The 22,039-nt window shown below is 35.3% G+C and overlaps 1 protein-coding gene across 1 annotated transcript; it reads right to left on the bottom strand.

Moving 5' to 3' along the window:
- Nucleotides 1-2,448: 2,448 nt before the first annotated feature.
- LOC143611732 (uncharacterized) lies at nt 2,449-3,735 on the bottom strand. The gene has a single exon (XM_077085890.1). It carries the CDS (start codon nt 3,555-3,557, stop codon nt 2,586-2,588), a length of 972 nt encoding a protein of 323 aa, XP_076942005.1. The 5' UTR covers nt 3,558-3,735; the 3' UTR covers nt 2,449-2,585.
- Between the last annotated feature and the right edge of the window lie 18,304 nt (nt 3,736-22,039).

Below are 22,039 nucleotides of genomic sequence, written 5' to 3'. Positions count from 1 at the left end.
AGTTTAGCCCGGGTTAAACCAACTCGTATACACCGGAAGCAGCCTCTCTATCCCTATGGGGTAGAGGTAAGGCTGCCTACATCTTACCCTCCTCAGACCCTACCATAGCTTTGCTATTGGTGGGATATACCGAGTACGATGATGATGATGATGATATGACTTTCTAAGAAACACATGCCATTGAAAAACTCACAAAAAGGAGTAAAAGTGAAAATCCTTGTCCATAAAACCATTCATATCTTACTATTTCAGTTGCATTGGAACATGCATGATTCAGTTTTGGATACCTAAAAGAGGGACCAAACCTCCTAACATGCTCACTTTGCCTTCAAACATTCTCAAGATATGTTTTTTAACATTTAAAAGGAAACAGAAAATGGCCTAACAACAACATTCCCATCATCACTTTCTAAAAAAGCTGCTTTCTTGACCACAATCAATCTTTTGACAGGATGTAAAGGATTTGGTTTTCAAGATTTTGCTTTTTTTGACCAAATAAAAATTGCAAAAATGGTGGGAGGTCAGAGACAAGAAAGCACATGAAAGTGGACTTGTATATTTGACATCATCACTGCCCATCAAAAGGGTGTTCTTGAATCTTGCTTAGGCTGAGGGGTGTGGGGGGCTCTAACGGGGGCGCGAGTGGGGGCTCCAGCCAATAATATTGTGACGTGTGGCAGAGAGAGAAACTGGATAAGATGGGTGTTGGAGCCCCCGCTGGAGCCCCTGGCCCTGGTGTGGAGGGGCTCCAGCGGATTTTTTTTTTTATTTTTTTATAAATATATTCAAAAAACGTATTATTAAAAAAACTCATAAATTATTAAAAAAAACACACATTAAAAAAAAACACATTAATATCTAAAAATAAAAAAAAAATTAAAGTACTAAAAAAACATTATTCTTATTCTTCGGCTGGTGACGACCATAAATCGTCGTAACTATAACCTGAATCTAGGTTTGGGTACCAATTTCCAGACATGTTTTTAAAAAAAAGTTTGGAAGATGGGTTGATTTTGGGTTTTTTTTTGAAGTTGTGGTAATTGTTTTATGTGATTTTGGGTGTGGTAATTGTTTTATGTGATATTGGGTTTATATATAGGAAGAACACTTTTTTTTTTATTAAATTAAAGAGCCCAACGGCTCATTTCTGTGCTCCCAACGGCTCTTTCACGTCTCCCAATGTCCCTTTACGCCTACAGGTCCCGCGAACCACCTTGCGCCTGCTTTGAATTCCGTGCTCGCGCCCCGGTGGTGTGGTGCTCGCGCCTGGGGGCGCGAGCGGAGGGGCTCTCGCGCCCCCGCTGAAGCCCCACACCCCTCAGCCTTACAAGTTTATGTCCAGACATTGGTATTTCTGGTAACAAAAAAACATCCATCATTTCGATCGGTTTTTGGAGGTGAATTATCATGAGTTTTGATCATGTATGTCGCGTTGTAATGTCTTATCCTAAACATATCTTCATGTTTGTCACCCTACTTCTTTCTAAAACCTTGTTACATTCATCATATAATCCCTATAAATGAACTCTAATCAAACATTCACTAAGAAGCAGTTTTGGTCAAGTAGTTGGTGCTTTGCCTATAACAAGGAGTGACCACAAACATGATCCGTTGGCACACACACACACTCATTTGGTAAAGAATGTATCTGTTATCAGGTACCGTGTTTTTTCTATGTATGTTAAATGAGTCGAGTTCATGGGTTGCGGTTTTCCTAGATGCGTTAAATGGGCCATGTTCACGGGTTGGCAGGTCGAGCCCGAAGATTGTGTACATAGGTTTTTGTGGTTTTACAAAAAAATATACATTTCACCCAAAAAATCATTTTATTTTATTATTTGGCATACTAACAATAAAATATATATGAAATAGTTGTGTAAACTATAAAAACCTTATCTAATTTCTCTTTAATCTTTTAAATTTTGGGCCGGTTTGACCCGAAACTGACCCAAACCGATTTAGACTAAACCAGTTCCGATTACCTTCGATTAAAGTTCTTGAAAGTTTAAATATAATATAGTTTTTTAGTGCAAAAAAGGACCAACGACGACCCTATCCTAAAGGAGAAGAAGGAGTAGGAGCAGAGCGGAGAATCTTTTTTTATTCCAGCCGAGAAAACCAGCACTGTGAACTAAAAGGAATTGACGGGGGCCCGCACAAGCGGTGGAGCATGTGGTTTAATTCGATGCAAAGCGAAGAACCTTACCAGGGCTTGACATGCCGCGAATCCTCTTGAAAGAGAGGGGTGCCTTCGGGAACGCGGACACAGGTGGTGCATGGTTGTCGTCAGCTCGTGCCGTAAGGTGTTGGGTTAAGTCCCGCAACGAGCGCAACCCTCGTGTTTAGTTGCCATCATTGAGTTTGGAACCCTGAACAGACTGCCGGTGATAAGCCGGAGAAAGGAATACAACATATTGTCAAAAAGAAAACAACTTTATTTAACCATACTTGCATACATATATAATGGAAGTTCTGAAACAAACAGAGAGGAAATAAGTTTCAAGGATCTAACTTTTCTCATCAAATGCACCACAAAACTTAAAAATACCTCATAATTGTCTACCAAACCAACCAAATAACACGGTTCAGAAGAACGCTCTGCTCCCATAGAACACTTTCGGGCTTGGACCCTCTTCCCCCTTTGACCCGTATGACCTTTTACCGTTTGACTCGGTACCATCTTGACCCCTTGAATCAGGTGATCCATTTTCCTTATCAATTGGAAGCCTCATCATTGCCAAAGCCTCAGTAAACTGCTTCATGCTATTCAAATACATCTCTACGATATCTTGCTGCAGCACTTTCTGCTCAGGTTCAACTTTAATCAAGTCAACAAAACTTTGACATTTTTTATCCATCTTTTCATTTGATTCTGCAGTGATGCTTGGAGAGAGTTCATTTTCATTAATGCTTGTAGGAGAACTATTTTCAAGATTTTCTTGAGGGAATCTTGAATCAAGTAACTCATCGGTTTCAGTTGACCGCCAGTTGACCACACCCTGTGCAGCATAATATTCAGAAACCATGACCTCGTTTTCGCACATGACTTTTGGATCTGGAAACTCAATCTTTTCAAGTTCACAAGGAACTTGATTCGACTCAACCGAACACATTTTCGGGATTTCAACCACATCGGGTGGCGATCCAGTGTAAACAATACTTAATTTAACAAAACCAGAAGGTGTATGCAAAAGTTCACTACTTGAGAGCTCAAATTCCTTTTCTAATTTTCCATCTTCAACAAATATTTCACATGATGGCACTAATACAAACCCTAAAAGCTGATCTTCAAGATAATTCCTAACCCTACTCAGCATCCAAATCTCACATCCTAACGAACGATCACCGGTTCGGACATTAACCTTAAGATTTTCATTAAAAACAGGATTTTGACCGCCCCCGTTAATCGTCTGAGTTGACTCTGTTGACTCAGGGTCACTAGTCAAGAAAATCTTGGCATACACATCTTGTTTATGGTAAATACATATATTAAGTAAATCCCTAGCTTGGTGTATAAAAACCTCAAGAACCCCAATAAACCCCTCTTTCTTCTCCATTACACCCTTCTTTTTGTAACCATTATTTGTAACAAAAGAGTTAAAAACTCTTGTTGACCAAAAACTGAGGGGTTTGACTTTGACAAGATAACATTTTGATGAGTTCCCATAGTGAAAAATGATATGGGTATTCAAGAAAAAAGATCAAGAAACTAAAACCCTCAAGAAATTAACACCAGATGGTAAAAAAAGTTAGGATCTTTAGACCTCAAATTAATGAAAATCAAGAGAGTTGGAGCATAAATCAAGAGAGTCATATCATAAATTTAGATGGTAAACTTTGAACAAAAGACTTGAGAGTTGGAGCATAAATCAAGAGAGTCAATCACGAGGTTCCAGAAAGTAGCAAACTTTTGGGTTCAATAAGTTTGACACGCGTCCTGCAAGATTATTAAATGGAGGATGTTGGTATGAGTACAAAGATTCTGTGACTTTTAAGATGAACCTAGAATGACACTGACACTGACACTGACACTGTTTTGTGTCTTTCATATGGATTGAATTTTGTCCTTTTCTACAACCAAAGTCAAATGTCAATACTAGCTGCTGGTCACATGTACGGAAATAGTGTTTAAAATAATATTAAATGCAATGTTTTTATACCTGGACACCGAACCGGATGGCCTACCGGTTCACCGGTTCAACCGGTCGAACCGGTCAGACCGGCTGAACAAATTTGGTCAAAAAATGACGGATCAAGCTTAACAAATGATTTATTCAAAAAAAACTATTTTTTCCTTAGAAAACCGGTTCAACCGGTCCGGTTTTCCGGTTCGACCGGCCGAACTAGTTCGGACCGGCCAGTTCCCTGTCAGCCGAGCGAACTACGTGAACCGGACCGGTCGGTGGACCGAATCCCGGTCGGACCGGTTCGACCGGCCGGTCCGGTTTCAACAACACTGATTAAGAACTAAGAGCATTCTCATCCCATTTCCTATAATTATATGAGGGAAGTTTGCAAATTATAGGGTGAGGTTGTAAGTGATTGTGAGTGTAAATTATATGGTGGATAGTGAAATGTAGAGATTTTTTGTAAATTTGGGGAAACATTGTTTTCCCTATTTATTTTTTAATATTTGTTGTTAGTAGAGTAGAGAGAAAACTGTAATGATAAAGGTATAAAAAATATTATTTAATTGAACATGAGAGATAAATGTAGTGTTTTTTAGTGTAATTATAGATATAGGGATGAAGAACGGGTTGAGAATGCTCTAAACTCTATGTTTTTTTAACAACAAACGACTAAAGTTTGGCTACTCAGACTAACCTCGTTAAATTTATTACATAATTAAATCTATTACTGACAAACATATCATCTGTTTAATTAAGATTACTGTTTCAGCAGGGGTAAATTTGGCATTAAAACAGATGTTAACAGTTTGACTTTTGTGTGTCAAACTTTAGATCAAAGTTATTTCAGGTCATTTCAAACAAGGGCTGATTATAAACGGGTTATATAACTAAGTTAATACATGTCATAGTACAACTACAAATTGCCACAACAATGAAATTTACATACGAGTCACTAGCAACAATAGTTTCCGGGTCAGAATTTGAGTTCAATTAAGTAGTATGCAGGCAAACCGTATCTCTATCCCAAAGGATAAATATATTACTCCAGAGAGACCGCCGCCTCGAAAACCGTATCTGATTGATGAAAGTATAAAAAGTTAATAATAATAACAATAAATAATAAATTTACACAATTTATAAATTATAAGTTTCTAGCTAAAAATAAATAGAAAAATATTTTAAATAAATAAAATATAGTTATAATAACTAAAAAATATAGAATAATATAAAGCAATATAATACCAGATATCTTTCAATGTCAAACTAGATGGATAAAAATAATATAATAGGTAAATAATGCAAGCTACCTTAATCGTTCTTTCTCCAAGTTCTGATAAAATTCATTCTCAACCTTTTCATTAATTCGTCTTTGCAGGCGATGCATAATTTTTGTAAAGACATGCTGAAGTTCTTGGTTACCAACACCATAGATGGCGATAGAGGTTGCGGTTCCAATAAGCGTAAAGAAAGAAGTGACACTTCTTATGATAATTGGGAGGTACCACTTGCTAGGTTATCTTGGAAAGTTCCTTAGGTGATTATTGTTATTGTTATTATTATTACTAATTGCTCATCGAAGCAAATAAGCTCAACTGAATGATTGATTTTAAGAATTTAATTAAATTATAATAGAAAATATATATTCAAATAATATTAATTAAAAAAACCTAAATAAACTCGCGTAACACATGGGCTAAAAGCTAGTTATTTACATAATTAACACGTGCAAAATTTACTATATTTTTAAATTACACATTTTTATGATCATGGAACTTAAACTCTCACCTCATGAAAAAGAAAAATCTTATCCTACTCGTTGGAAAGCTTCTTATCCATCATATTTTGATAGCACGGAGCAAAAAGCCTTACAATTACTCTCAAAATATTCAATACACTCAACAAAAGAAAGAAGGTGGATTACACACTTTGCCTTAATGGATTACATTTTATGGGCCACATACACGGCCCAATCTAATCGTTGGTAACTTGGTGTAAAGTGACTTCCCACCTAGAAACCCAAGCATATTTTTTCTCTCCTAAAACCCATTTATCTCTATCAAATTATCCTAATTTGAAAAAATAATATCAATGGCATACACAACGAAAGCTACAATGTTGGACGAGGTAGTGAAGTAGGTAGTTGGCACTACAAACAATGAAAGCTACAATGTTGGACGAGGTTGTTGATTCTGAATTTATGATATTGAAGAAACATTGATTTAAACCAGAATAAGCTAGACTGATGATTCCACCGAGCAATATGTTAACACAAGTAATAGCTCGACAATTCCGAAGACGGTAACATGCAAAACAGAACACTGTGAGCTCGTGACGAGAAGGACAATAGAGGTCTTCCTGTAACCACCATCCCCAAACCCACAGGCCTAAAACAAGATCTCGCCCTAAACGGGCCTAAAACAAATCTTGCCCTAAATGGGCCTATAACAAGTATTGCCCTACGGACCTAAAACAAGTCTTGGATATAAAAGGAAAAACGTAACACTCAATTTCTGTGAGTAGCTGCAAATCTTCATCTCATCATCTGTTGTAATGTGCCATAATACTGTAGAAATGTTCACATTGTTCACGAGTACCATAAAAATGTATCATTCTACAGTAGCGACCAAAATACATTTGTCTCAAAATCAAAAGGCTCTACCTGAATAATAAGAATATAGAACATAAACTATTAACATCATGTCGTTTTTTATAAAGTGTTTTAATTTAAAAAGATACCTTTATCCATCCACCAGCCAATTGTTCAAGACCGGGGATACGACAATCATTCATATAAAAATTGTTATCCGCCTAAATATAATAAACAAATAAACACTTTAATTGCTTAATATACCCATTAGTATAAAAAGAGGGCAAGCTAAAGGTTAAGTTTTTTAAAACCCAGCATAGATGATAAAGATTAGATTGGCATACAATATGATTATAACCATTCAACAATATAAGAGCCTCAGGCTTAGGAACATATTGTTGTCCAAGTGTGTCATATCCCTGCATAAACAGAAATACAAACAATGTTTTATAACTCTAAAATATATGTTAAGAAATTGAGAATTGTGGAACTCACTCTATCAACAAGAGCCTTAACAAAATTGTATGCTCTTGCAATGCCAAGCTCAAAGCCCACAAACTTAATTCTTACTATACCCAAGTCCCTTTGAACAACAGTAGATAGCAGATCCACGCGCACTCAAAAATTGTTAGATATACTTCGTAGAATATCACCATATAACAAATGCCCAAGCTAGCAAAACAATAAGATATATCATTACTCATTTTTATTGAAGATTTGTTTATATTTATAACCTTACGTTTTTCATTCTGAGAGCGTACACCTTTTCTCTTAGCCCCACTATTGCATTTTCACCAACTAATTCCTCTTCCCGATAAACGCCAGCTGATAACGATTGCATGCTCGCATTTTTATTTGTGGCATCGATAGGAGAAAAAATAAAAATAAAATGCACCTTCATCTTACCATAGCGTGCGTGTAACGTGTTAGTAGGGTCATGTTCATCATCCATAATCGTTTTATACGGAAAAGCGGAGAAACAGAAAAGATAAACATTTAAATTCTGTAATCACATTAACATACATAAAAAAATGAAGCACTGTAATCAATAAATAGCTATTCAACTTCAAGCATCCAATCAAAAGAATCACATAATGTAGTTATCTTTTACTATATTCGTCCAAACCGGTTTAAATACAAAAACGGTTTGAGTTGAAACCGGTTCGGTTTGGTCAACAAAATTCAAAATCGGGTTCGGTTTTGGTTAGGTTAACCTCTGCTTCAACCTATATCTAAGCTAGATCATAAAAAATTTAAGTAAATTCCTAAATCTATGGGTTTCATACTCAACTTCCTCAAACTTAGGGTTTCAGACGTAAATTTGAAATCGCGATGCTTCAAATCGAATGTAAAACAGTATCAAAACCTAAATTAGAACGCATAATCAAATCAGATTATCAAACAAGAAGATGAATTCATACCAGAAAAAGGCTAAAACAGCATCAATCAATCAATCAATCAGGAGAACTCGATCGATTACACATTTTTTATGATCATGGAACTTAAACTCTCATCTCATATCCTACTCGTTGGAAAGCAAAGTCTCATCCATCATATTTTGATAGCACTACTCTCAAAATATCCAATCCACTCAACAAAAGAAAGAAGGCGGATTACACTCTTTGCCTACATTTTATGGGCCACATACACGGCCCAATCTAATCGTTGGTAACTTGGTGTACAGTGACTTCCCACCTAGAAACCCAAACATATGTTTTCCCTCTTAAAACCCATTTATCTCTATCAAATTATCCTATTTTTGAAAAAATAATATCAATGGCCTATAACAAGTCTTGCCCTACAGGCCTAAAACAAGTCTTGGATTAAAGGAAAACATAACACTCAATTTCGGTGAGTAGCTGCAAATCTTCATCTCATCATGTGTTGTAATGTGCCATAATACTGTAGAAATGTTCACGTTGTTCACGAGTACTGTCACACCCCGATCAAAGGCGGCGGAACATGCCGGGGTGCAACGATTGCTCAAAAGCACATGACATTATTTAAAGCGACAATATTTAACAAATTCATTTCATTTCATAACATCAAAAATGTCACATAACAATATTCCAAAGACAAATGCAACAAAACATATCAAAATATAACAATTCAGATATTGTTCATTTTTGCTAATATCCTAGAGGTATTTGTGACGTTTTCTTCTCCAAACTCCATAATCAACCTAGATGCAAACCTGTAACATTTCATAAAATAAAGTTTGTCAACACAAAGGTTGGTGAGCAATTCATAAGTTTGAGCATAATAGTATATAGTACGAAAAAAGCCACAATCTTGTATACGAAACGATAAATAAAAGCAATAACTTGGATAAATAGATATCGCAAATAGAATTACGTTAGCGACACCTAGCTATAAGATGATGCCAAATAGTCTAGGATTTTATAGTTATCGTTAATTGCATTACGTTAACGACACCTTGCTATGAGGGGATGCCAAATAGTCTAGGATTTATAGATCAACCAACCAAAAGCGGTAAACACGTAAACACATGAACATGTAGCATAGAACACCAAATCGAGCATTTATTTAAGTAAGGTATACAGATACATTTGTGGTTTAAGACCCAAGTATAAAACATTTAGTTTAGATAAGTATGAAATGCCACCCCCAAAACAAAAGATGGAAAACGGGGTATAAAAGTACTCACGTTCAAGTAATAAACTTGAAAAGTTGGTAATTTGAAGATTTGCCGGAATGACGGATTTAACGTATGAAGCCTAAATAAAAGAAAGTCTTGGATTTATAAAGGTTGTCTTGAAGATCTTTAAATAAAATAATTGTTGCGAAAAGTAAATGATTAAAGTTCAAGGTTTAAAATGTAACTAGTTAAGAATTTATAATAATAACCCTTTAAAAATGTAAGTTTGCTCGAAACCGGGTTAAAGTATCTAACCTTAATATTTACTTAACATATGTTAAGTAATAAGGTAAGAAAAATGCTAAAATGCAAGTTCCATTGGGACAAAGATACTAAAATGAGTCTTTAACGAGTGTTCGGGTTGTTGGTTCGGGTCTTGATAATTGGTCAAACCCAACGTCAACTTTCCAAAATAATGAATGTTATGAGATAACTCAATAAAACTTATTAAGACTTAACCAAGTATTTCGTTTTATTGTTTTAGAACTAACAACGCACGTTAAGCAAGTGTTCGGTTTTGTCTGTCCAAACTGTGTTATGAGATCAAGTTGGATCCAACATTTCCAAGTACTTAAGAAAATAATTAAAATCAGTTTGTAAACTATTTTTAAAGAAATATACAAGTCTTGATAGCTAAAAACACACTTGCGTGTCTTAAACGAGTAAAAATCAGATTGGTTCGGTTTCCATCTCATAATACGTTCCTTGATGGTTTCCACATGCCCAACTATCATAGATCTTGTATAATAATTTACAAATGAAAATACTTAAGATTTACAACTAAAAAGTCAACAACAAGTCTTTAAACAAAATTTCGGTTTACAGTCTAGAGCTATTTATGGAAAAACCGAAGCATAGACTCTTAGAACTCGTAACCATGGAACTTGTAAATATAACAAATAAACTAAAATGAGCAGAAGTTAAGCAAGATTAATATGTGCAACAAGTTATATAAGTGTATATATATCAAGGACCACAAAAGTCCTACATGAAGCCTTGCCTTACGAAGTCCGAAGCTTAACCAACCGGAGTCGGAGAAGCAACTACCAAAGGTAATTAGAATGAAAGAAATAACTCAGTTTGACTTTTAGAAGTCAAACTTTCAAGAACACTAAGAAAACAACCTTAAGATATTTGAATTTGAGAGAGTTTTTTGAGTTGTAGCAGGGAATAATGGATGGAAAGGGGTGGTGTATATATAGGGGAAAGATTTGGGTCAAACATGGGTGTAAATATCTTGAGTTTGCATGCAAAATGGATCAAAACAACAAAATCCGAGTTTTGCTGCAGACTGCCTTTAGCGCCACGCTAAGGTCTCTGCCCTTGACCTTAGCGCGGCGCTAAGGTCACCTGGTGGAAAATCCTGACTTTCAAAATTGACAGTTTTGGCCCCCGGAATTGGTTTTAAGCGTTTTAAGGGCATTTTAGGGACCGAAAAGAGTGTTTTGAAGACCCAACAAATGTAAAACAATATTGTAACATAAAATCCATCATTTTGATTATATCGAAAGTTTCGGTTTACAAAACGGGTCGGTTTACATAATAAACGAATACAAATAAGACCCGAAATTGACGAATATCACAAGTACCATATAAATGTATCATTCTACAGTAGCGACCAAATACATTTGTCTCAAAAGAAAAAGACTGCCTAAATAATAAGAATATAGAACATAAACTATTAACATCATGTCGTTGTTTTTATAAAGTCTTTTAATTTATAAAGATACCTTTATCCATCCACCAGTCAATTGTTCAAGACTAGGGATACGACAATCATTCATATGAAAATTTTTATCCGCATAAATATAATATATGTAACATCCCAAAATTTCTAAGAATAATATTTAATATATATTATTTATTTATGGTGGAAAAGTTTACTCGAGTTAGTAGAGAATTAATAAAATAATAAGGATAGAATGATAAGTAGGCTAAATAGACGGAATTAATTATGGACCCAAAAAAGGAAAGATGAGCCTAAGGTCCATGGGCTTAAGAGAGTATAAATACCCCTTAAAACCCTAATCTTTTCCATTCTCACACATCTTTACACCATAGCCTACACCATCAAAAACACACACTTCTCCAATTCACGTTTTTGAGAAAACCACCCACAACGACACAAAGATTCCCGAATATCTAACCGTCGGATCGGTCTCAACTTTTAACAGAATGTTCATGGTATATAAATGAAGATTTCCACCGATTAGATCTTCGATCACAGGTCGGGAAGTCCGGTTTTTATCAGCAAAACTGTAGCAGCTCAAAAATGTAGATTCCGGCGACTTTTCAGCTGTTTCGGTGACTTTAGCTGCGTTTTCCGGCGAAGGCGAGTTGATGGGTTTGTAGATCGGGGTGAGACGGTTCCGTGGCCGCTTGAATCACTCAATTCCGAGTTCGTTTGAGACGGTTCGAGTGATTTTGATTATAAACATCAAAGGTACGTTTTTGTTAAAAAGATTTACTTTTCGTGTACGAATTTACATGAAAATTGGTAGGATGATAGATTGGGTCATGATTATTGATAAAGTAATGAACTTGATAGTAACGGGTTAGTTGGTTCATTTCGCGTAAAACGAGTAATGTTCGGTTCGTAAAAAAGACGGGTAAACGAAGTCGGTTTTGCATGAAACTTGGTAGTATAGTAAATCGGGTATTGTTATACCCTAAAAATGTAAACTTGATGTTAAAAGTGTAACAACTCGGGTTTTTTTTTTATATTTTAAATATCGATACCCGGCCCGTTTTCATTTTCGGGTAATTTTAATCAATAATACGGCACGTTTATCGAGTTATAATTATTCTATTATGATTGGTTATTATATTTAACTAGATTTTTACCCAGCGCATTGCGCTGGGCTGGGTGGTAAAATCGGACGGTGGTAGTACCTAAAGGTTGCATGTCCCAAACGTTGAGCAGGTAAATCGACGCGAAATCGGTCGATTTCGGTGACGTGCGTTAATGACTGTAATTAAAACAAAAAATTATAAAACAAGAAAATTTGACGTTCGGTCGGTTACACTACGTTCGTTACGACCGTTCTCGATCCCGAAACTAAGACAAAAAATAGAACGACAAAAAAAATTGACGTTTGGTCGGTTACCGTTACGACGTTACGATGACTAAAGTAAAAAAAAACAAAATTTGTTGATTAGTTCGGTGCCGCCAAGTGGCCCAGTAGGGCACTTGCGGCACCAAACTTCTTCTTTGTATTATATAATTAATTATTATTAAAACTTTAAAGTTTACACAATATACAAACTTAGAGTTTCTTTTTACCCATGTCTCAACCACATCAAATTTTGAAGGGCCAAATAGTAAATATGATTTAAATTATATTATAATCCATTAACCCTATTACCCAATACCCATTTTTGAACCTGTAACCATGACCCGAATCGTTTCTTGAAGCTAAATATTCGTTGTTAACTTGGAATTTATCATTAAGGATCGTTTGTAAATCAATTTCAAACTATACCGACACATCTATTTTAGTAAACACGATCAATTGGATGCGTATTGTATATTAAATGAGCCGTTCATACCCTTATTGTGATATACTCATTGCCGCACGTAAGAACCCAATTAATACAAGCGTACACCTTCATCTGCAAGTCGCGAATCGTATCCCTAGCTTTAATTTCATTATATCAGTTCACATGATCTCTAAGTGATCCGTTTATTTCCGGAAACTTGACCTCGTCGTTCATTATCACTTCATTATCAATTAAGGTAATTACATCATGCATATTGATCGTCTATAATCTATAAACAAGAGCCCCAACGTTAGTTAATCAATCAATGAACATATTCACAGATTTGATAATTAGGGTTCTTATGATCATATTGGGGGGAAATCGGATATTTGAATTTAATTTTATGTTTTCATTATGTTACCATCAGACCACTCAGTCCAGTTGGATTCTTGGTGTTTGTTCATTCGTGGTGCCGGCCGGGGACGCGAGTTCGAAACCCAGCAAGCCCCCTCTTGATCTTTTATTTTTCTGTTTTATAGTTTTTAACATATTAATGATTTTACAAAATGTTAAAATCAATATTTAATATAAAACAAACTTAATTATATTAAAACCTAGCATCATAGTTGATGTTTCTTGTCAAGTCTCGTTAAAAAGCTTTCATTCATGTACACACACACACACACATATATATATGGAGGTATTATAAATATATTTTAATAATAATAAATCCTTGTTATTCTATTAAAACACACCACCATTATTGAAGTTTTATTGTCGTTGAACATCTTTATAATTTTGCTTATATTAATTATATATATATATATAGGGGAGGGTTATTTTGAGAACCATTGTGAGTTTTAAGAATTTTAAGAACTCAATTTTAAACCACACATTTACTTAAATGATATGGAATATGTGGCTGAGGTTAAATTTAATTAAAAATAAAGCAGGAGAGATAATAAGTATTTTTGATAATTACAAAAGTTTAAACGTTAGTTACACATGTGTAAAAAATCGATTCGGCGTGTAAAAAAATACCGTAATTTTTTGTACATCACTTACACTTACGTATTACACATGTGTAAAAAGAATTCGAAAAAAATTTTGTTACGTTGAGTTCTTTCTAGTTCTTAAAACTCAAAGTGGTTCTCAAAAGAAATCATATATATATATATATATATATATATATATATATATATATATATATATATTATTCTTTAAAAATTGTAACAATTGTATTTCAAACGTATTAATTATATTTATAAAAATTGAATTTTCGTTAAATAGTCCAAAATGTATACTGTATGATAAATATATATATTTTAACGTGTGTCTTAAATTATTAAATATATTACAAGTTATATTTACATATGTAAACATTTGTAATTGCATTATATTTAATTAAATATTATTTAAATAATCATATAATTATTTCAACTCGTATTTATTTATTTAAACTAATAATAATGATTTCACCATAGCAGTAACCGTAGAGTTAAATCGATCAATCAATAATCATTCTACTCACAACATAACTCAAATCATCGAAATCTTGAATTCATTAAAGTATGTTATATCATTTATAATTAATTCATATTAATATTATTTAACTAGGAATCCTTGACGGTATATCCCGAAGGGTTACTTTTCTCATCATCCTCATTGGTTTTTCGTTCATCCGATCAGGTGAGTATTTCACTCCCCTTATTTTACTTATTTTAAACTGTTTTGGTGACATATGCGTTCGTATATATTTTCTGTTATATAGTATTTAAACGCAACTGTTCATCCTTGTGTGTTTATTAGTCTTCCTTACTTGCTATTTGCTTACTTGCTTTATTTGAACGCTATTTGCTTACTTCCGCAACCAATGTCCATTTCTATGGCCCGGTTTAGTCCTTGCTTGGTAACCAATGTCCATTTATATGGATTGGTTGAGCCATTTCTTATGGTTTGTTTGATTGTTATGTGTTATGGTTTAACTGTATATCTCACAGGAACAGTTTGCACTTTTACTTATTATTACTATAGTGTCTCAAATCTAGTTTTATACTCTCTCAACCTTGTGTTGACAAAACCTAATGTATTTTTAACGCATATGCAGGTTGTCGTGTGATGTGATGTTCAATCAAGATTGGAAGAAAACTTAGGATTTCAAGATAGTGAAAAATAAACAAGACTTTTAAATTTATGATATATGTTTATTTGTTGACTTATTTGATTATGATACTTTGTATTGAATATTTGGTTGTATTTGAATATTGTAAGTCCCGAATCTGGATCACTACAATATGATATCAACTAAACGAGTATTGGTGCGGAATACCAACACTCGGTGATTCAAGAACACGAATAATAACAAGTAAATAGCACAAGATTGCTTCAAAACACACGTATATTATAAATACGTCGGGTGCTTAAGCACTTACAAAACTGTGATCACCAAACTAGGAATGAACAACCCTCTAGTTCTGCTCACTCTCTGCTAATGTGAACAACCCTTACCCTATACATTACATGAACTATATATAGGGAAACCAAAACACCCAGGCCCACATAAACCAAAAGCCCACCGAGATCCATAAGGATCTCAGTTTACATGCATAGCCCAAAAGTTAACCCAACATACATAGAACTAAGTACAAACCACCAAATTTGGACCCAACAATCTCCCCTTGGTTTGTAGCTTCATTCTTGTTTATTCCACTTCAGACTAGCCTAACCGAAATCCATAGAGATTTCGGTATTACACCAATGCAGTTCTTCAACTCGTCCTTGTTTATGTCACCTTAGTCTTGATCATGTCGTGGCCTTTTGATATGCGTTAGTCTAACCAATTTATGACCCAACAATCTTGCCCTTAGACTGATGCTTTCAAGATCTCCAGAATCTTTACTAGAGCATGATCAGCAACTTCAGCATCTGCATCCAATACTCTTCCATCTCCTCCTCTTTGAAAGCATCATCCAATTTGAGTCTCAGATACATCATATGCTTCCGTTGCAAGAAATCAGTCTTGAAAGAACAATCAACTTTGTTAGAAAGATCAACCAAAATATTTTTTGAAAACAATTAAATAAAACAAAATAAGACTATATTTTTGTAATTTTATTTTTTTTATTTTTTATTTTCTTGAAAAGACTTGAAATGAGATCATACCAGCTGAACCAACTATAACACAATAACCGATATCAGATTTCATGAGCTGAAAACTTCCAAACAATTTCTTAACACATTTGTTTCGACAAGAGAAATCATGAAGTAAAAACAAAATAAATGAAATAAAATAAAACCAAAAACTACAATAAAACAAATTTAACCAACCGGTCTTCTTGTAATTTAGCTAAAAATTGGGATCAAATTTCAGTTTTTGATAAAATGCCGCCTTTATGAAAAGATCCGAACATGAAATCATATTGTTTAAGGTGCTGTCACAAGGATTCATGTTCAACGTTATTATGACATAAAGAGATAGGTTGATAGCAGGTATAATGAACTTAGCATGATTTTCATTGCATCAGTGATATGAATTAGGTTCAGTTCGGCATAAAGCTTAGATGGACATCACTCATGGACCTGTGATGCCTCCTATCTCTTCTCAAAGCGTATTTGGCTTTCCCCAGATCACCACAATTTGACTCCACCCCCTAGTGCTTGATCAAAATATTTTATATAAAAGCAAATTTAAGCTTTAAGGTTGAACGTTGGACTTAGTGCGTAAACTGACAAGCCTTTCATTCTAGACATGACAGGACTTACTTGTGTGCCCCCATCTCTGTATTTCTAGTTTGACCCTTTAAGCTTTTGAAATACCAAGTTTTTTTTAACAGCACAAAGTATATACATACTCATAATAAGTTTTTTTTTCCAACTTTTCCTTTTTTTATGTTTTCCTTTTTTTCATCTTTTTTTATAATAATAAACATAATAGCACAATATTTTTGGTGATCAAGACACTAACGGGCTCGTGTATGACTGGGTAATTGCTTTTCTACCTATCATTCGAAGAGATGTATATGGAGACATGCACATTTCTTCAAAATGAATCTCCACAGTAAGTTTAGCATATTTAGTATATATCACTTCAAATTTTATGCATCATGGAAAGCTACCATACAAATCAATAACTGTTCTAGAGCCTTTTCAGCTTAATAACTTCACCCGCTAGGCACAGAAACAATTTATCTATCACTTTCCAAAGGTTGGATCAATTTTCATTTGAAAATATTTTAAAGCCTCTAAAAAGCTGTTAACTGAATAGTAATATCAGTTCCCATAGAATTACAGAAGACAAACATTTAAGAACTCAGTCACCCCGGTCACTCTTCAATTTTCAGGTAAATGGCTATCCCGTATGATCACTAGTGGTTAAAAGGACCAAAACACATATGAGAATACGTGTCCCTCCAACTTGGAATTACCGACATAATTTTAAGTGAATGAAAGGCCCCGTCACCGGTAGCCCTACTTTGGTGTTAGATTTACTCATAAACGCAGTTCTAAAATCAGAGTTAATTAAAAACTTTCGCGGAATAATATAAACTGTCAACCATCCATTACAAACATCCATAACTTGTATTTTAAAAACATAACATAAAACATAGTATCAAAACAACACGACAAGTCTTCAGATGCCAGTCTCTTCAATATTGCCATGTCTCCCTCAAGCCAGCTGTCTCAGTCGATTAGCCTGCGTACATACTAAAAGTCAGCTACGCTGAGTGAGTTCTAGTTAATCAGGCAACGTACAATACATCACATATTTACCTATGCACCCGAAGGTACATGCCTTCCTACCATCTTACATACTTACATACTTGCGTACTTTCATTCATTCTTTCATAATAACATACGTACTTTCATTTCATACACATACGTTTCAAAGAGCCTTACGTCCTAGAACCTTCGCCGATATTATTAGGGTCGGTCCCCTACATTCGCCGATATTATTAGGGTCGGTTCCCTACATTCGCCGACATCATTAGGTTCGGTTCCCTACATTCGCCGACATTATTAGGGTCGGTTCCCAACATTCTCCGACATTATTAGGGTCGGTTCCCTCGTTCTATCTATACCTTTCGTACCTTTCTATACATTCATAATTATAACTTTCATACGTACATACATTATCTATACATCATATCTTTATACTATCCCTTAACGGCACATGCAATATCCGAAGATCGTTCATGCATCGTCAAGCATTCATTCATACATAAATCATATAGGGCATACACTTACCACTTAAGGCAAGTGTATTAACTAATCACATCGAGTATGCACACAGCCCCGAAAACATAATGTAACGATTCCGGCAAAATCAGGTATACCCTAACCGGTATATACTATCTATGTGTTATTTAATAATGAATATATGAATTATAATGCGTTCGTACGAGTATGTATGATTCACAGTACGGATTATACTCGATTATACAGTTAATCGTATTGGAAATACGATTAACCGATTAACGGTTATTAAAGCCGAATGAATCGAGGATTACATTATAGGCGAGATATATGATATTTAGTGATGTTTACGAAGTATTAAAGCTTCGGGATAAGTGAATTAAAGCACAGAAAAAGAATTTTCGATTTAATGGTACGTCAGTACGTTAAACGAAACCTTTAATACCAAACCGAGCAAGAGACGATCGATCAAGCCTAAAAAGATGCGCAATTATTAATAATATGATGTTTTAAGTTAATAAATGGCATGGTTTAAGTTTTTAAAGTTTTTAAATCGGTTTTATATAAATTTCATTTTTAAGCCGAAAACGACTGTTTAGCCTCGTTTTAAGTTAAATTAAACATTTAACCGAAAAACGAACTGAACCAGATTATCCAAAACATTATCCGGATCTCTAAAATCTAAATGTGTGGATAGAAATGGAAAGGTGAGTCCCACCCCACCTCCCCTCTTGGTCCGATCGGCTTGGGGGTATAACCCCTAGCCTTTGTTATTTTTTTTGTAAACAACATAGCAAGATCTTCCTTCTCTCTCAACATTATGAACTAAAAACCCGTAATTGTAGCAAGAAAAGCAAGGTAAAAATCGAGTTATTTACTTTTTCATCTCCTTTTCTCGAGTTTATTTGCAAGGAAATGAGGTTTCAAGTAAAAAAGGGTGAAAACCCGAGATGAAAACCGATTCTTGCATGATCAAGTGATGTATACGGGTTATACATGGGATCTTGGTCCAAGAAAGGAGTTAAACGAACAAAAAACGAATTTTTACGGTTTAAATCTTTGTTTTTGAATCATAACCGAACCCATGAAAGAAATGGCTTGATTATGGGTGTAACTTGCTTGGTGTGGTGTTATTGTGCTTGTAGGTGTTATATCTAGTTGTAAACAAAGGCTAGAAAGCAAGATCCTTGCGATTTGAAGCTAAAAACACAAGGTAGTTCGGTTTTTATATGGTGTATGAGTTTTGGACAGATTGTGGTACATTTAGAGTTAGGCTACGAAATTTCACAGAGATGATCTACACATGAAAATATGAGATCTGTGAAAATTTGGTAATTTTTGGACGAAGGATGAATATTTGGTGAATTTAATGCTCGGTTTTGGCTAAAAATGGTGAAAAATATTTAAATATCATGATAAATTCTGGAAAATTCCAGATAAGCTTTTTATAACATTTAAAAGTCACACACGAAATTTTAGGTCCGTTGGAGAAGTCTAAGTAGGCTTTTCGGTTAAACGAGTTATAGGGTTTTCTAGCTCGGTTTTAGTGAAAATGGCATGTAAAAAGAGATTTTGGTTCTGGAAAAATTAAAGGGGACTATGTGGATGGCAGGGGTCATCCAGGAAAAATTTGGGATTTTTCTAAGGTCGTTTGGTATTTACGACATATTTAGTGTTTAAATGGTGTTTAAAAATAGATAAAAAAATTTTAAATATAAAAATTAATTCTGGAAATATTTTTATAAAATTCCCCACTGTCAAAAAGTGGTTTGTGCAAAATTTCAAGATCCGAGATTAAACGGATAATTATTTGTGCTAAAAAAAAATAAAAACAAACTTTTAAAGTTTAAAACGCGTAAACCGGTAAAGTTCGCCTAAACGAGCTGACTGGTGTATAAAAACCCTAAAAATGAACTGTTTTCATATAACTGAGTTATACAGGTAAAAATAAATCATCCGGAAATAATTCGGATGATTTGAGTAATTTTATTCGATTTAACAGTTTCCGGTACACTAAAGACGGAAACGGGTCCCGCGGCCAAACGGGGCGTCTAAACCGAGCTCTAATTTCACAACTCTAATTAAATTATCAGTCAACAACTATTTTCGGGTCGTGTGTGACCAAACTCATTTTTGAAACGTAAAAACGGATAACCGTGCTAGGCACGCAAAACGGGGAAAACGAACTAATAGTAATTTTAACTATTGAACTCTAAATGATATCACAATCTGAGTCCGGAGAAGTGTTTCTGGGTTAACATTGCCCCCGGTACGGGTACAGTACTGGGTTAACAGTGTCCCCAGATGTACCGGTTAACACGGTTAAAGTTATATTAATAGTGATTGTATAGTAACGAACTTAGGGATCGTATTACAAATCCGGATTAGTAGCTGCATACTGTGTTACCTACTTGCTTGCGAAAGGTGAGTTTCACGAGCCCCTTTTTCTGAATTGTTTTTAAATATTTTATCGGGGCGGAAAGCATGTTACTGTTAAAATGTTTAAGTACATACTGAACGCATGGATTTGCGTGTATTTATATATATATATTATTGTACGTGAATCGTACGGAAATGTACTAAGATGGTAATTGTCTGAGTTGCTAACATTGTAAGGCCCCGTAACACGAGTGATTAGCTAAAAGCCGGTAGAGTGTGAATAGTACTATTGGTCTGACAAACCCAACTGGTCCGGCATGGATTTGCTGATGTTTCCCAGCCAGTTGCACATGTCTATTTTGTTGTTATTTATTTTGCTATGTAATGTTAGGCATAGCGGTTTGGGGCAGGTTCATGGGCGGAGTATGCCACGGGGTTGTATGTGGATAGTCAGAGGTTTCACTTGTGGTCTCAGCATAATTACATCGCTAATATATGATTATTATAATGATTTGTCACTGTTTATTTAAATTAGTGAAACTCACCAACTATTCGTAGTTGACCCGTTTTCTTTACATGCTTTCTAGGTACCCCCAAACTGGAATAATTGCTACATGCTTGACGATGCGTGCTTTTTGTGGAAGCTTATGATCTTTTTGTATTAAATATGTTAATGTACTGTTAGTAAAACTTATGTGTTAACGCCTAGACGGTAACTAAACTCGGAACAATGTAATATGGTGTAAATTAATGTAGTGGTGTTTTCTTTATAAGCAGTGCTGTTAATATCAGATGTGTCTGTTGCATCCCGTTTACGTTTCCGCTGCGGTTACGGGGTGTTACAGAAGTTGGTATCAGAGCCATTGGTTATAAAGAATTAGGATGTCTTCAAAGATACCTAAAATATAACCAGTAGCTCAAGTATTATAGGATCTGAATATCAACTAATAATTTATAGTGACGAGATCTGGATGAACTTGGATGGACAAGTGAGTTATTATGGTCCGGAACATAATAACAGACTTTTCCGCACGAGGGAATTCAGGGGAAGTCACGGGGAACATTAATAGGTAAAATTGGCAACATATGTGTAAGTATATGATAATATTTTTATGTGACGAAGTTGTATAAGTATGTGTATATTAATTATGATTTACATTATGGAAGGAACTATATGTTTGCTAACTTGTGTACAGGTAAGGATGTCGAGATCACGAAGTCTGTCAGTGGAGGAGGACCCGGAGGAGGCCTGTTCCGGGAACTCTAGGAGCTTACGCCTAGCATCCAGCACTGAGCCTAGTGAGACTAGCCGTAGGAGTACTAGCATGTCCTCCCCTACTAGGGTTGCCAGATCCCCCACCCCACCCGCACCACAGGCCACCCCTACCCCTCCCAGACCCGGATCCCGCCTCACGGCGCGGATCAGTGTCCCCTATGTCCCACCTACCTCTACCCCACCCAGACCTACTTTCCACAGGGGCGAGTCCTCCCGCCCCCAGCCCGAGCCTGTGCCTCCACCCGTGTGGGATACCCCTAGGCTGGAGAGGGATGAGCGTCCCTCCTCCGAGGCTGCGTGGCTCCGAGTGCTCACCGAGCAGGTGGTTGAGCACA

This window comes from Bidens hawaiensis, unplaced genomic scaffold (genome assembly GCF_021521415.1).
Source record: "Bidens hawaiensis isolate Kalapana, Puna unplaced genomic scaffold, B.hawaiensis_p1.1 tig00032083_1, whole genome shotgun sequence".
NCBI lineage: Eukaryota > Viridiplantae > Streptophyta > Magnoliopsida > Asterales > Asteraceae > Bidens > Bidens hawaiensis.
This window is presented reverse-complemented; position numbering and strand designations above follow the sequence as displayed.

Bases quoted from the DNA above. Each gene is read 5' to 3' on its own strand.
- LOC143611732 (XM_077085890.1), bottom strand. From the start codon at position 3,557: ATGGAGAAGAAAGAGGGGTTTATTGGGGTTCTTGAGGTTTTTATACAC.